The sequence below is a fragment of the Cupressus sempervirens genome, chromosome 3, assembly GCF_028749045.1.
Source record: "Cupressus sempervirens isolate cs-2001-9-10 chromosome 3, ASM2874904v1, whole genome shotgun sequence".
Classification (NCBI taxonomy): Eukaryota; Viridiplantae; Streptophyta; class Pinopsida; order Cupressales; family Cupressaceae; genus Cupressus; species Cupressus sempervirens.
Window position 1 is genome coordinate 193,797,034 of NC_143120.1, and position 17,423 is coordinate 193,814,456.

Below are 17,423 nucleotides of genomic sequence, written 5' to 3' on the forward strand. Positions count from 1 at the left end.
GTTTTATATCTGATTATACTACTCAAAGAAACCAATAAATATCCTGTTCGGGATATTACAATGGTATCAAAGCTAGTCTTCCTGCCAACTTGTGAAATTATAATAGAGCCATGTATGCTGCCTTCCTGTTGGGTTTAGTCAGGGTTAAAAAAAAATTGCAAACCATCAAACTTGCCAACCTGTGAGATTCAAAATAAGTACAGTTTAAACTTGGATAGAGACGAATTTGCTGAAATAATGCAATAGTATCACTTGGATGGTTTTGATATTCTGATATTCTCAATATTTTCCTTTTGGGGAATCTCGCATACAAAATTGGCACTATTTGGATAAACATAAACATTAAGCTGGCCTGATGAAGAAATAAAGTCAAACAAAGACTGTTAGGAGTTGGTCTCATACAAAACCAATATAAATTGTTGAGGAAGGCAAAAAGTTTATCAAGAAGGATCAACACATGATATCAAGGAAGACGATTGCAGATATAAGGCTATAGATTGGTCAAGCCGATCTCAGCAAGGGGGAATGTGGATTGCGTAACAGGAGAAATACCTAAGCAATAGTCGTAGCCTTTTGGATGAAGTTGGTTGTGTGTTTGGCATTCTGATTATTTGGGTGTAACAAGAGTGGTGATATCATCTACAGACCGCAATATCAGTCTGCAAGGTGTGAACTTGAGGTAACGGCACAGCAAGGTCACATTATCAACATAGGCACATCGGTTCTGATCAGTAGCAAGGGAGTTTAAGACGACAGGCGTTCCAGGTACTCTAGCAAGAGAGGTAGAGACGCTAGTCTACCATCGTGGATAAGTTTCAAGTGTGCAGGTCTGGTGGGTAATAACAACCACAACGAAAGCAATTAAGGTCACAGCTATAGGTCGACAAAAGTGGTGATTAATCACTGCCGGCAAACAAGAATAATACCCCAGGACAGAGTCACGTAAATAACTCTCCCTCTCATGGCAACACCAGGACAGGATATTTTCCGCAGTAGTTTTTTGATAGTGTGAAATGGACGTCCTGTGGATGACATGGTCCTGCTAACCAATTGCAAACCTTCGACATTGAGAGATACGCCCAAGATAGTTGCAAGGTAGTCACAGAGCAGTTGAGCCACCAATCACAAGCGTAGAAGTAAAAATGGGTGTTAATATTCATTTGGGAAACTACGAGACCAGGAAGGTAATGAGTTGCAGGTGGTAACACTGCTAATAAGAGTTAATGCGGTCTGTGTAAAAGCTGAGTGTCGTATATTATGATTATGGTGAAGGCGTTGTGACTTCTTTCTGCCATTTTAGAACCATTCATTGAAAAAGGTGATGCTATCTGCGTTAAACAAGAATCTGGAGTTGTAACAGCAGCATTATTATGCTTAGCCAGACATAATTGTGACGTGGAGCCCATCGTGTCAGAGTTGGATGGAGGAGCATATATTAAACAAAAATATGCCAGATACAGAATGGGACAATTGTCGAAATCCAATTTTGAAATCGATAATTTGTTCACTCTTGGCAACGTGTGATTGTAATGGCTTGCTAGGGTCGATATCATGAGTGTCATTTCCATCCAACTAGGGTTAGAGGTGAATCATCATTAAGCATGCACAAAAGTGTTAATCAAAAGACTGGATTGTGTGACATGCAAGTGACCTGCCACGTCCCATGCAGATAACGTTATGATCGAAAGTAAGAATCCTCAAGAGTGAGAAAGTAACGACACATATAATAACCACATGGTTGGAGAATTATTTTAAGCAGCACCTTGTGGGCGTGGAAAACATTTAGCAGAATTTCAAAACCGTTGCAAGGAGCGATTTTCGAGCAGGCATCTTTGGCTGTTGTTTTGGGTAAAATACCTTGGACGGGAAACAGAGTAATCTTTTAATATGCCAACGTCGGTTCACTCTTCGTGCATGGGTTTCTCAAATTCTGGTGGACAAAAACGTAGGGATGGTTTTGCATATCAAAAAATAAAATCGGAATATATTACCACAACAGGTACAAGTAGCTGTGGAGAGTTACAAAATCTTGCCTTCGTTTTAGTCGGGATTGAGTGATTGTTTAGCACCAAGTGGAGACTGTAGTCGGTGCTTGATAGAAAACCTTCAAAAATAGTGAACATTTTTTACTTCAAAATAGCGGACTAGCAGCTAGCAGTGAGTCCCTTGAAAAATCAACCAACGGTGCATCCTCTCTAAGCAGCTTTGTGCGTATAATTCCTTGTGAATATAGTAAGGTGGAATTTTTTTTATATATATCCAAACCTTTTACACAGTCAGCAATCATTATATTGCCAATTGGTAGTATTGCGAAAGGAAGTCTCTATCACTAGTTGCCGAATAACACAGGAAAAGAAGCTGCAGTGCACAACTTGGAAGTATTACGATACTATTTGAGCCTACAGGAATGCGTTGGCATCAAGCCTAAAACCGCTGGGGTACAGAGGCATTTGATGTACTAGTTACTTCGGATTTAAATGAGGAATTTTAATGTTATCCCAAATATTCCTTATAGTGAGAACAGTTAGCGTGGCATTTTTTTTTTGTTTGAGCCGCCACCATCTGAAAAGCTACCTCTGGATCATCAGCCAAAACTTGATAGCAGTTTATTATTCATTATGAATTAGAAAGAAATCACCATATCTGTGTGAGTAACGTCAAAGGAGGAGGCCGTGGGAGTTTTCCTAGATTGGAGTGAGGAATAGAGTTAGAAAGAAGTTTGAAGGCTCAAAAGAAACGGGGATCATTTATAGCAAGTTATCTATCAACAACAAAACTTTAGCAAATCATATTCCTAAAGGGGACAAAGACTAGTGTGGAATGACTGTATTACTGGCGTGGTTCTCAATAAATCTCTGAAGGTAGTTGGAATCTCTCATTGATAACGATACCTCCCAACTTGCAGAATTGCATCCATAACATCATTTAGCAGAATATTGAGCAGGTTTGTTATTACTGAACTCTGTAACAGAATTTAGCAATGGGAAAAGATTTGGACAAAATCAGAAAAGGTACGATGAAGCCTCATGAACAGTTAGCACAGAAGCCTGAAACTGGCATGAGAGCAAAGATCCTTGACATTTTTAGAGAGTACGAAGAATTTCCTATCAGAATTTAGAATGATTTATCATTCAATGACTATTTGGATTTTTATCTAGGGCAGCAAAATATGACAGATATGGCAAAAAAAAAGTATTTGGAGTTGGCCCAGGATCTTTTTGCTAACAAACAGCACACAGGGGTGTACGAAGAAATTTGGGTAGACCAAAATTATCAATTGGTTAAATTTGAAATAGAAGAGCAGACAACTACCAAAGATGGGCAGCTTTCTCATGATCACATAAGAGATGTTACACAAGGTACAGGCTTCTTCATTGGTGACTTAGAGGTGAACTTTGTCAAGCAAAATAATGGAGTAGATTGCACACAAGGTAATAACAGTTTGGGACCTTGGTATCGTGAACCATATATTTATGATACCCAGAACTTGAATTTAGAGGAACAACCTACAATGTCACTGCAAAACAATAATCAATTTCAGCAGGGAGACAATGAAACACATGCCTTACAAAATCAACTGAAGGTCAGTAGAGACATGGTTGTGGCATCCTTGGTACAGTATGATAGTACCCACGAGTTGGTTGAGGAGCTCTACAGGAAGGTCCCAAGGGAAGGGGAAGATGATTGGCATGTGACCGATTTACAATAGGTTAAAACAGCCCTCGAGACTATGAAATCAGATTACTTATATCTGTTGTCTGACAAAGATTATATTCTTAAGGTTGTTGAGATCTTTGTAGCACAATCAAATAGGGAAAAGGATGAGATTGAGGATCTCAACGGGACGCTTAAGAATGTTCGGAAGGCACTAAGTGAAACTCAATTATCTTTACTGGGAGCAGAAAATCAAATCAAGCTCATGGAACACTCTCAAGAACATGAGAATAGGATGAGGTAGGAGTTCTTCCAGGAAGTCATTGACGAACTTGAGTGCATTCAGCAGATGTATGACTTGGATAGCTGCCCCAAATGGTTAAGTAGCGAAACTTCAGAACACTTTTAGCTTGTTGACAACCCTTTGTTTGAAGTTGGTGCTGAATGGACAACCAACAATCCTTTGTTTATGTTATATGAGAAATTATCTCTTGTTCGCCATGAAGAGGAAGAGTTTGATTTCAGACTTTGGGATCCTAGCTCAGATTCTAGCAGTGAATCCGGTTCTCAGCATGGGGATGATGAATTAACTTCTGTGGCTTATCTTTGGGTCAGCCCCAACACATTTTCCAATTTCACCCCATTCAGAAGTTGGGTGAATTTTCTTCATCGGCCTCTAAACAGTTGTCGATGGAGTATTTATGTGAGATTTGTGGGTAGATTCTCAGCATTCTTCACATTCTTAGCTCCTGTGCACTAGGGAATTCTCTAAGTTTATGCCAACAATATGAATTCTGATGTCCATGGGATGGTGTTTTCAGTTTTTGAGCAGTTCGTTTCTTACATCATCCATCTAAGTCAGGTCTTCACATTCTACTGGATGATACATGGACCTTGGATATATTTTTATATCATCATAGCAGCGAGGCAGCTTAACAGAGTTTGGGATCTAGGTGTTGGCAGGTTGTATCTTTGGTTGGATGAAGATTTTATTGTGGCCCTATTCAGTTTGAGACTGATTATGGTGATGATCAGTGTTGATCAGTTTATAAGCACAGCACTTCTTTGAAGATTAATATGGGATCCAGGAATTCGGTTGACAGGTATTTTGCAAAGTGGTACCGTGCTTCATAGTTTGACCAAGTTTGTCAACAATTTGGGCTACTAGATTAACTACAGATTTATATGGGATCTTGGTACATATTGCTTAAGGGCAAGCAATCTCAAGGAAGGGAGATTTGTAGTGTCCCTTCTTTGGGGACATTAGAATTATTAAGAAGGAACGAATTTTCAATATTAAATTTGACTATGTTACCTAGAGATTTATTATTAAAGGTCAAATTAATATCTCATGTGGTCTCAAGAGGACGAGGAGGAATAAGACGATTTATCAAGGAGAAGTTGAAGAGTCACCATTGTGAAGATAAAAGGAGATGAGACTCATTCTTTTGGTATGCTTGATAATATTATTCAATTCAGTTTTCTCTCTTGTGAAAGTCTCAAGAAGCTTCATGCTTTCAGCTAGTTGGAGGACGTAGCCCCTCATACTAGCAGGCAGTGGATGCAAACCCATTGTCCCGAGAAACATCATTTCAGGTGTTTCAATCGCACTTACAGGTTCTCATCCTAGCATTCCAATCTAACTATTATATCTGTATGTAAGATTGGATTATGTTTTGCTAGTTATTGTATTGCTGATGTATAATACAATAACGTACTTTAGGGAGTTATGAGAGTTGTTGGTTTAATCTTTTGATTAGTAATTGAAGTTAGATGTTCGACATCTAAAATGTTATTTTGGAAATAACGAATTGTTATCTTGTGAAAAACCGTTGGTTATATTGTTGTCTCATATTGCATGTTTCTTGTAATTGAACCCGAGTATATTATTTCTAAAAGAGACTGGATAAGTGTCGTTGGTTATTTCTACTGTTTTCGGTTGTGCTGGAAACTATCTACCAAGTTTTATATCTGGTTATACTGCTCAAAGAGAAACCACTAAATATCCTGTTTAGGATATTACAACATTCCTTTGTAGAATGCCCTAAGACCTGACAAATATCACACATCGCCTTTTGGGACACGCTCCTTTTGAATGGTCCTTCTCTTTGCAATCTGTGCACCAGATTTCTCCTTCCTTCGTGCGGCCACTGGTTCCCATCATGGATTTGAATTCCTTTCGCATTCATTCTAAGTCTTTTAAAGAGTGCTTGTACTTTCTTGCTGGGCTCCTCCTCGCTATCTACACTGCTACCCTCGTCAAAGAATTCATCACTTTCAGAGGAGGATGAAGATTTACTTCTCTTCTTCTTCTTCTTTTCTGCTTTGCTTTCACTTTCTAGATTTAGGGCACGTTCGTGTGCATCAGTGTAGGACGTGGACAGAACTATCTTCATTTTTCTTCTCAACACTTTGCGGAGGCCTTCTACAAACCAGCATTTCTTTAGTTCGTTCGCCAGTTGAGTACCCATCCGGTTAAGAAGATCTAAGCCTTCAATTGTAGGCTCGAACAGTGTCCTTCCCTTGTTTGTTGTTGTAGATTTCTGCTACAACCTCGTTATCATCCCGGAGCAGTTGAAATTCTGCTTAGAATTCTTTCTTTAAATCATCCCATGTGGAGATCTTTGTCTTGTGCATATCGGAGAACAAATCCACCGCTACCCCCCGTAAGCTAGCGGGAAATTGGTTCAACCATTCATCTACATCTGTAACCGCATTGGCGGTCCATATCGTTTCACACGTACAGCAGTGTCATACGGGATCTTCCTTCCCGTCGCCCGTGAACTTCAAGAGTTTTTGCTTTTGAGACATAGTGCTTCTTGCCCGTTGATTATTACTAGATCGTGTTGTTGAACTATTAGAAGTTGACCCCAGCAGGTTACTCTGACCATCGTGTAGTGTCGCTCTGACACTTCCTTTCACCCCGGTGTCTTCTGTCGGCCTCGCCTCTTCTCTTACTTCACAAGTTTGCTCCCGTAGTGGTGTACGTGATGAATGTAAAAATTGCTCCTTTATCTCCTCAAGCACTGTCAATCGATGTCATGTTTCCTCGTTGCTCCGTCCCCGCCATTTCGACGAACTGAGGCACCCTTCGTTGGTTCCTGTGAACCCCACTATGACCACCACACTAGGTGATTCCTCCGGCTACCCATCAATCCGTTCCCCGATAAGTTGTCTTATCCTCTGGCGTTGTTCAGCTTCACCACGCACAATTTGTATTTTGTCGATTTCTTCCCTCAAATTCCTATTCTTATTTAAAAGATTAGGCATTTGGCATATAGTACCATTATAAAACAAAATCAAACAGAACACTCTTATTTATTTATTCTATATACATCATGTGTTGACTTATTCGACAATTACAGATTTCTGAGTGCCCTTGACACCATGATGCAACTGCTCATGGTTTAGTTTTCCAACGCTGTGCATCTCTTTCCTCATAGAATTTCTTCAGAGTCTCCTGACGACATTCCTCGCATTCCACTTCCTCCTGGTGTCTCTTCTGTGCCACATAGGCTTGTGCGATCAGACGGGTAAGTTGGTCTAAAAATTTGTTCATGGAGGGGCTCACGTGCATATCATCCCAGACACTATTTGTCATAACCCCGTTCTCTGTGGCTTCCCTCCGTATGAAAGTTTCCAAACCTACGCAATAAAAAATGTGAAAGTTTTGTGCTGCCTCATGCTCTCCTTAAAAAAAATTCTCTTTCGCTGTCATCATTTGTCTTCCGATTGTCTTGTACTGTTCTTCCCATTTATCTTCGTCCTTCCATACTACCCCGAATTCAAACTAGCAACGGTGCCATATGTTCAGCCCGTGGCAAATAGGAAAAAAAAAATATAATCAATGCAAAATACTATTCATTATCAAATGCTTTTCCGTACACAACAATAATATTCCATACGATGATAATGATGCCAAAATACAGAAGTGTCCACAATATTTATAATGTCCGAAACGGTGCCAATGAAACAACACAACCATCGTCACACCGATAACTATCTAACTACCCGTTTTGTCGGACAACAACTATAAATAGATGCTCCCACCAAGATTTTTGGAGCTCAGACCAAAAGCCCGATATAAAAACTGAAAGCATCCTCCAACTCCTCTAACTCAACTGAGCTCATTGGAACCAATAGTTTGACTTACTATAAATAGTAAGTTCCTCAAACGAAGTCAAACACACCATAGGTTGTTGGAAGCCTATAACCACACAACTGAGACCCTCAAATCCCACTGTCAGCTCACGAGGGTCACAATGGTGAACTAACCTGGCCAACTACAAGAACCTGCTAAAAATGGGGACATTACATAGCAGAGCGAGTAGATGGAATTTCATAAAATTTGATGAATTTTTTCAGCAAAATTCAAGCCTCTTTTGATCTAAAAGTTTTTCCATAAATTTGTTTTTCAATTTTTTGACACAAAAATTGTTGGAGGTATTTTATGAAAATTTTGCGATTTGTCTTCGGAGATTTTTGGTGAAATTCACGAGCGTGGTCAAGGGTTGCAATTTCTTGGTTTGGACAAAAGTCTCTGATTTTTTTAAGTTACATGAATTTGCATGTGAGTTTCATATTTTTGCATGTTGATTGCATGTGCATTTTGTTGCTTGCATGTGTAGTTTACCATGCGAAGTCTCGTGTTTTGTCATGTGAAGATATTTTTGATGGGTTTTTATAAATTTTTCCCTTAAAAAATAATCTGATGTGTTTCCATAATTTTCCCCATTTTGTAATTCGCAAAGTTGCATGTGATTCCTTTGTGGGTTTATAATTAATTCCTCATAAATTATCTAGAGGGTTTATAATACACTAGGTTTTCCCATTTCTCCTCAAAATGAAGCTTTCTATTCTGTAATTTGTATCTCAAATTCTATTGTTTGGTTTTGATCAGTTTCTCACCTCAAAAATTGTATATAGTTTTTCTGATTTTCTCCTTAAAAATGGTGGCTTTTTGCAGTCTGGTTTTGGGCATCATACGCATCTACAAAATTCAAAGCATTTGCCAATTTTTCCGCAAAATTGTGTCAATTGTTCTTAGTGTTTGTCTTTATTGTTAAATCTGTAACTTGTTAAGCATACTGATCTGATAACAGATTGATCAGATCTGATATAGCATGATAAGTAAAGGACAAAGTCTTTGCATTATTCCCTTTGCAAGAGCGGCGTCTATCCTTAGGATTTTGGTTTAATACTAATCTAACAACATTGTTTATGTTTGTGATTAATATTTAATTATTCTTAGAAAGTCGCCGACTTCTAGAGGTTAGGCAAACGATTTTCGAAGAGACAAGGACATGTCCCTTGATTCCTATACTTATAGAGGGTAAGGATGAAGTCTAAGAGCACACAAGAACAAATATAAGTCTGCTCCTTAGTCATTACTGCCCTCATACGAATTGCAAAAGTAAAAGACAGAATTTTGAATTACATTTCTAATCCAATTAAAGGCAATAATCTGAAGTTATTCACAACAAGCTATAAGGAGGTAAAGAAGATAGAATCCAGTCTATTCAGTCCAAAGAATTTGCAGAAACTTTACATGGTATCAGAGCTCTGGTAGTTGAACCTAGGCTCTACAAAATTCAGTATTCAAATTTTATATATATCTAGCAACTATCTCCTATCTTCAATGGCATAAACAATCAGACACGAGAACAGGTTTGATTGGAAAGAACACTTTGATGCCTAGAAATTCAGAATCATCATGATTCTTGAAGAGAATGATGTAAAACAATTTGTTAATAAAGCATCCAAACAACCCCTAGTTGAACCTCATAAATCCAACTGGAGCAAAGGAAATAGGAAAGCAATTCAGGTCATATTAGATGGAGTAAAGAATGACATTGTACCTATGCTAACTAAACATCAAACAGCATTTGATATTGTGCATGCATTACTAAATGCATATGAGGTCAATAATGCAACTAGGGTTCTCGCATTGAAAAGGCAACTAAATCACATTCAAATAAAGAAAGGAGAATCAATAAATTCTCATTTTCTAAGGGTTGCCAGCATTAGAGATGAACTATCAAATATAGGAACCATTATTAGTGACATGGAACAAACACTAATGGCTATAGATGGATTGTCAAATTCATGGAAAACTTTTGCACAAGGAATAAGTGCTAGAGATAAACTCCCTGACTTCAACAGACTTAAGGGGGATTGTCTTCAAGAAGAATCCAAAAAATTAAAGAAAGGAGGGAAATTGAAAAAGGAAGATGAAGAACTTCATGTTCTTAATACAAACTCCTATAAGGGCAAGAAGAAGCATTTCAAGAAGAAAAAGGAAAATCAAAAGAATGGAAAACCCAAGAAAGATTTATCCAAAATAAAGTGTTTCAAATGTGAAAAGTTTGGACACTACAAATCTAATTGTCCTGAGAATTCTAAACAACAAGCAAACTGTACAAATGTTACTAGCGAAGAAGATACCTATTATCCTAAGAATCGTGTATTGTACTCATCACTATCAAATGAAATTTCAAGTAAAGCATGTGTAATTGATAGTGGATCTTCTAGACATATAACAGGATACAAAGAAGCACGAGACTCTATTTCAGAAAAGGTCAATGGCAAAGTTACCATTGGTGATAATTCAGCACATCCCGTCGAAGGAATTGAAAATTTTACCTTGAAACTAAAATTTGGAAATTCTCTTCTCAAAGGTGTACTCTACGTACCATGAATTAAAAGAAATCTAATCTCAATTACAACACTTGAAGATGATGGGCATAACGTTGCATTTGTGGACGGCAAAGTAATAACTTGGGCAAAGAACTCTTTAATCAAAAAAGAAAAGTTGATTGGTCAAAGAAAAGGATATTTGTATGAATTGAATTCAAAATCTAGTCGAGCTATTCAAGCCTTAATTCTGAAGCTGAAGACATAAATGAAATTTGGCACAGAAGATTAGGGCATCTAAATTTCAAAACCTTATCAACTATGGAGAAGACGGTTACTGGTTTACCTAAACTCAATAAAGACTACTCAAGCATATGCAAAGGGTGCGCACTGGGTAAGAACACCAGAAGTCCATTTCATGATAGCACTAGAAAAACAGATAATGTTTTAAAATTAATTCATTCAGATTTATGTGGACCTATGTCTGTTCCTTCTCTTGGAAGATTTTGTTCATAGATGACTTCTCTAGGAAAACATGGATTCACTTCTTAAAATGCAAAGAATCAAAAGAAATCCTAAAGACATTTAAAGAATTCAAGACATTAACTGAGAACTTATCCGGACATAATATTAAAATTCTTAGAACTAATAACGGAGGGGAATACACCTCAGATTTGTTTAAAAGGTTTTGTAAAGAATCAGGAATTAAGCGGGAGTACATCGTTCCTTATAATCCAGAACAAAATGGGGTAGCAGAAAGAAAGAATAGAACAATTATAAAAGCTGCTAGAGCTATGATATTTGATCAAAATCTAGAATATTATCTTTGGGCAAAAGCCTCTTGTACTGCCGTTATATTCAAAACAAAAGCCCACATTCTTACCTTAGAGATAAAAATCCTAAAGAAGTACTTACTAAGGTTAAACCTAATATAAGTCATCTTAGGATTTTTGGGTGTCTTGTATATATATCCATGTTCCAAAAGAAAAGAGAACTAAACTAGAACCCCCTGGGAAGAAAGGTATTTTTGTAGGGTATAGTGAAACATCTAAGGCATATAGGATTTTCATACTTGGACAGAAAAGTATTGAACTTAGTAGGGATGTAACTTTTGAAGAAAATCTAGCATTTAGAAAAGCACCAAGTTTTGAAGAACCTTCTCCTTTGATTAGTTCTAAAAGAAATAGTGAGTTTGAGTCTCAGAGGGAGAACTTAGAAGAAATTGAAAACGAAATTCAAAGAAAAGACCACTTTGGGCCATTAAAACAGTAGAGGAAGCACAAGACTTTGCTGCACCTTTTGGAACAGTCAAAGAAAGCAAAAGACCTAAAAGGTTTTCTAGTTATAAAGCAAACATGAATGATTTGTCCGAAACAAAACTAACCAATCCTTTAGATGCTATTAAACATATAGCCTAGAATGAAGCTATGACAGAAGAATACCAATCTTTATGAAAAATGATGTTTGGAAATTGTTTCAAGACCTAAAGGAAAATCTATTGTTTCTTCCAAGTGGATATTTAAAATAAAGCATGTTGTTGACGACAGCATTGAGAAGTATAAAGCTAGATTTGTAGCTAGAGGATTTTCTCAGAAAGGGATTGATTATGAAGAAACCTTTGCTCTTGTTGCCAGATATACCTCCATAAGAGCAGTCCTAGCAATTGCAGCATCGAAGGGATGGAAAATACATCAGATGGATGTAAAAACAGCATTCCTAAATGGAAAGATTACAGAAGAAGTATATCTGGAATACCCTGAAGGGTTGAAACTCATGATCCTAACGTTTTTGTTTGCAGGCTCAAGAAAGCTCTCTATGGGCTTAAACAGGCTCCAAGGGCCTAGTATGAAAGAATTGATAAGTATCTCACCGGCTTAGGATTCTCCAAGAATGAAGCTTATCCAAATTTATATTATAAAAGAGATAAAAATGATATGGTAATTCTGATACTGTATGTTGATGATTTACTAATAACAGGTGATGATCATCTTATAGATCAATGCAAGAAAGATCTAACTAGAGAATTTGAGATGAAAGACTTGGGACTCCTTCATTACTTCCTAGGACTGGAAGTACGGCAGAATTCTCACAATATCATACTTAATCAAAGGAAGTATACATCAGACATTTTGAAGAGATTTGGAATGTGGAATTCCAAGTCTATGTCTTCTCCAATGGAAACTAATATACATAAACTTAAAGAAGTAGCTGCAAAATCACCTTCCATAGATTCTACTCTCTATAGACAGATGATTGGGTCCCTTATGTACTTAGTAAATACAAGACTTGATATTTGCTATGCTGTTAATGCCTTAAGCCAGTTTATGTGTGAGCCAAAGGAGATTCACTTAGTTGCAGTTAAACACATTGTGAGATACTTACAAGGCACTCTTAATTTTGGACTCAAATACGAGAAGGTTGGCTTAGATTTACATGGATTCACTGACTTAGATTGGGGGGGAAGTGTTGAAGATAGGAACAGTACTTCAGGATGTTGTTTCAATTTACGATTAGCAATAATATCTTGGATACGCAGAAAGCAGTCTTCAGTAGCTCAAAGCTCCACAGAAGCCGAATACATTGCAGCAGCAATGGCCTCTCGACAAGTAGTTTGGCTAAGGAAGTTACTTGTGGGATTATTTGGGCAAGTCATGAATCCTACGATTATTCATTGTGATAATCAAAGTTCCATCAAGCTTTCAGTAAATCCAATTTTTCATGACAGATCCAAACATATTAAAATTCCTTACCATTATGTAAGAATTATGGTAGATAGGAATTCTGTAGAATTAGAATACATTTGAGATCAGACAGCAGACATACTCACCAAACCTCTATCTAGAGTGAAGATAGACCACTTCAAGAGAAAACTTGGTATAGTTGAATTGTAATCCATTTGTATTCTTTAAATTATTAATAAAATAATTTTATTTGTCAGGCTATTGACTGTCATGGGCTCCACCATTTGTATTCATTATTTAAGAGGTGACGATCTCTGAGATAATGAACACTTGTATAAAAAACATTATAAGAGATGACGATATCTTAGATAATGTACTAAACAATAGAATTCTACTATAAGATCTAGATGAGTTCAAGATCATATTGTGATGTTGACATTGCTATGTCAATGAGTCACAATTTGAATAAAGGAAGAATTTTATTATTCTCCGGGTTTATCCTGTATTCTGGTAGGTCTTAAACTCAGGATCATATTGTGATATAGAAATACTAGTATCTATGAGTCACAACTTGGATAAATGAAGAAATTAAATTACTCTTCAGATTTATCCTGTACATTGTATTCTTTGCAATACTGTGATCACTAGTAGCAGTGATTTGTCATATTACAGGCTTATTAATATGACATTGTATCATGTGTTCTAAGGAGATTTAGATAGATATAGAGTATCAATTCTTGCTTGTTCATCTTTATTGATGTTGCTAGATATGATATCTCTCAATATGATTATCAAGTTAGTGTTAAATCTATAACTTGTTAAGCATTCTAATCTGATAATAGATCGATCTGATCTGATATAGCATGATAAGTAAAGGACTAAGTCTTTGCATTATTCCCTTTGCAAGATCGGCGTCTATCCTTAGGATTTTGGTTTAATACTAATCTAACAACATTGTTTATGTTTGTGATTAATATTTAATTATTCTTAGAAAGTCATCGACTTCTAGAGGTTAGGCGAATGATTTTGGACGTGACATGTCCTTTCTAAGGACATGTCCCTTGATTCCTATACTTATAGAGGATAAGGATGAAGTCTAAGAGCACACAAGAACAAATACAAGTCTGCTCCTTAGTCATTACTGCCCTCATACGAATTGCAGAAGTAAAAGACAGAATTCTGAATTACATTTCTAATCCAATTAAAGACAATAATCTGAAGTTATTCACAGAAAGCTATAAGGAGATAGAGAAGATAGAATCCAGTCTATATTCAGTCCAGAGAATTTGCAGAAACTTTACATCTATCTCAAGGAAAGGCAGTCTAATTATCCATCATCAAGTTGGATGATTTTGTGATAATTTATGGTCAGATGTTTTGCTGATTCTCGATAGGTTAGTGGCAGACTCTTCTCAGTTGCAGGCTCGTCTCTCTTTGCAAAGCTTTCTGAAGAAGGGAGCACCCACTGTTCTTTGTGAACAGATTTTTCCTTCGTCAATTACATTTACAGATCCAAAGAGGGCAGCAGCAAAATGTTTTCAAGAATTTGTGACCATAAGACAGCAGTTAGACAATGACCATTGAGGGAGGGTATTAGAATATTATAATGTTTATTTAATGGTCATCTTAGTAAGTCTTTAGCTTATTAGGTAATTCCTATTTCCATCTTTAGTACACGATTGTTTCTTTTAAAAACATCATGTTTGTAAATCTATATAAGGAGCTTTCATCTCCCATCTCCTTCGTTTAATACAACTACAACAACATCTATTTTCCATAACATGATCTTATTGCTACAAACAATCTCAATCATAGTTCAATTTGAAATTTCCAATATTAAATTCAATTTTTTTTTTTCAATCTTATTGCATTTTCAAGGTGTTAGAGAAAAAAATTGTACATGGGTTTTCAAATATTTCAACAAGGTTGATCCAAATTGAATGCAGTAGAACATACCCATAAAGGAATCATAGCTGGAAAGTTGAAAGGGCATATTCCTGCACAAACTCCTAGAGGTTGCCTGATGCTGTAAGTATCAATGCCAGTTGATACATTCTCCACAAACTCACCCATTTGTAAACTTGCCATGTTACAAGAATGTTCTACAACCTCTGCAAAAAAAAAAAAATAGTGAATAATCAAAGTGCAGTGAGGATAATAGTTTCTTCTTTGTGTGTCACTTTCCTTTTTTATTTCAAAATAGCTAAAATATAAGGATGGGTTGAGACCATGTGAATACCTAAAATATTTGTTTACGACTATTCATAAGCAATTACAAACATCAAATTGCAATGAAGATTTTTGCATTCAATGTATTGATTATTGATACTTTCTTATATTCAGAGGTTAACTTGGATCCTAAGAAAGCTATTTGTACGGAAAATATCCTTAAGGAGTGTCACATCCATATTCTAAATAGGTTATTGATACGTATGGCTACATAAGCTATGCACATTTTTAAAACTTAGAAAATGCCCATGCTTCTGATTTTCCATACGCCAAAGTAAACTGCACTTGCATTGAATGCATTGATATTGAACTGATCCATTATGTTTTACTTCTTTTCTGGGTTCGGTTATGTAACGTTTTTTTAGAGTCGACCTTTCAAATCACACTACCATGATCCATCATCAAGGTTCAATTGTGTAACAATCCTTTCCCTTGCTCTCTTGCATCTTGATGATGAATCATGTAGTGCGATCCAAAACATTGATACTAAAAAATTGCTACACAATTGAACCCACAAAAAAGTAAAACATTTATATAGATTGTGGAAATCCGATAGCATTGAATGATCCATAATCTCATCAAAAACATGATGGTATAAATTAAGAATTATTATAAATGGGACTGTGCTACTTATAATCAAATAAATTTTAAATGACAGTAAGAGAGGAAAGATACTGTGAAAGAAAAGGAACACACAGATTCCTATCCTGGAAACCCCTTGTAAGGGTAAAACCAGCTTTGGTAGTGGCAAATACACTGCTACTGAAATATTATTACAAAATGGCAAATAGATTGAGATATGAATTTTTGTGGAAGAAAATTTCGATCTTGCTTCACTTCGTTAAAGACTCGTTGTTAAGACCAAAACTTATATTATAATGGATTCTACTTCTCTCTGTTCTATACACTCAAATCCACCTCTTACTGCACGATCCAACTCCATCTGTCTTTACAAACATGTTTGCATGTCTCATGCACTAGAAGGTTCCAGAAGCAGAATTAGTAGGAGAAACATCAAACTGCTTGCTTCAAGTTCCATGCTTTTGATATCAAAACAAAACCACGATACCATAAGTTGTGCAGCCACCGGAGTAATTATGTAAATGCTGAGGCAGTTCAAAAACCACTTCTTGTGCAGACTGGCAGTTTCAATTTGCAAGTTTGCTGTTGTCGATTTGTTACCAAGAGCTGAAACCTCTGATTGTGATTCATCTAATAAATTTTGATTCATCTTGATCCTTATGGATGCGATTACAAAAATGCTGAGGTAGTTAAGAGTCAAGACGCTACTGCCTGTGAGGACTGGCAGTTTCAGTTTGCTTTAATTGTCAGTTTGTTACTGAGAGCTGAAACCTCTAATGACTTTTAGTTTTGATCCTTATGGATCATCTTCTCCGAACCTCACCCAGCATACAAGTTCAATTCATGTTTGGTAGCAAAGAAAAACTAATACTACATGCTTTTCTCCTCAACACAAGTTGTTGGCAAAGGAAAGGTCTTCAATTAAAAAATAAGAAAGATCCAGTTTACCTAGACGAGACTGAGGCAGTTGGGAAGCTATGGTAGTAATAGATGGTGAAAAACTGTCTTCCCAATGTTTCTCAACTGATTGTGAATGAATTGAGTCAATGAGTGCTTACTACCTCCAATACTGGGTACAAAGAAGTATCAATTATCCTGATATTTCTAGCCTCCAATGGCCCCTAGAGGGATTTAGAAAAGCTAACCTGTCAAATAAAAATTGCCACATATATTTGATAAAAATCCAAGCAAGTCACCAGAGACTGAAAATAAATTGCTCCTTGGTCTCTACCACTTGAAGGCGCAAGGGAGAAAATACAAAAGATCATGTCACCTAACAAAAAGATATAGAATAAAAATCCAATCAAGTACCAAATAGATGGTGGTATTGTAGCAACTGCCCTCAAATATTTATTTTTTGACAATATTTAAACTCAACATAAACATATTAACTACGATATATTTGTTGTTATAAAATGTTGATAAGGATCACAAGGCTAATGTGAGATAAAACACTGCTGAAACACCCCAGAGCAATGCCTAATAACAAAATCGCTCCCGCCCAGCTTCTAATAAGTAATAACAACAAGGTTCATTAATGGATGACGGGAAGGCTGATTGCAGGTTTGGAAATGACTGAAAGCGCACTGTTACAGACAGCACAGTGAGAGTATCAACCCAGAAACTTGAAAAGCTCACCAACAC

General features: G+C 36.6%; 1 protein-coding gene across 2 annotated transcripts in view; it reads right to left on the bottom strand.

The window, feature by feature from the left end:
• Positions 1-17,423, bottom strand: part of ALDH6B2 (aldehyde dehydrogenase 6B2) — a 149,731-nt gene that overhangs the window by 95,204 nt on the left and 37,104 nt on the right. For both annotated transcript variants that reach the window (XM_089819011.1, XM_089819010.1), the window contains exon 6: positions 14,925-15,079. In XM_089819011.1, coding sequence (XP_089675137.1) covers positions 14,925-15,079 — 155 coding nt within the window. The remainder of the gene's footprint in view (positions 1-14,924; positions 15,080-17,423) is intronic.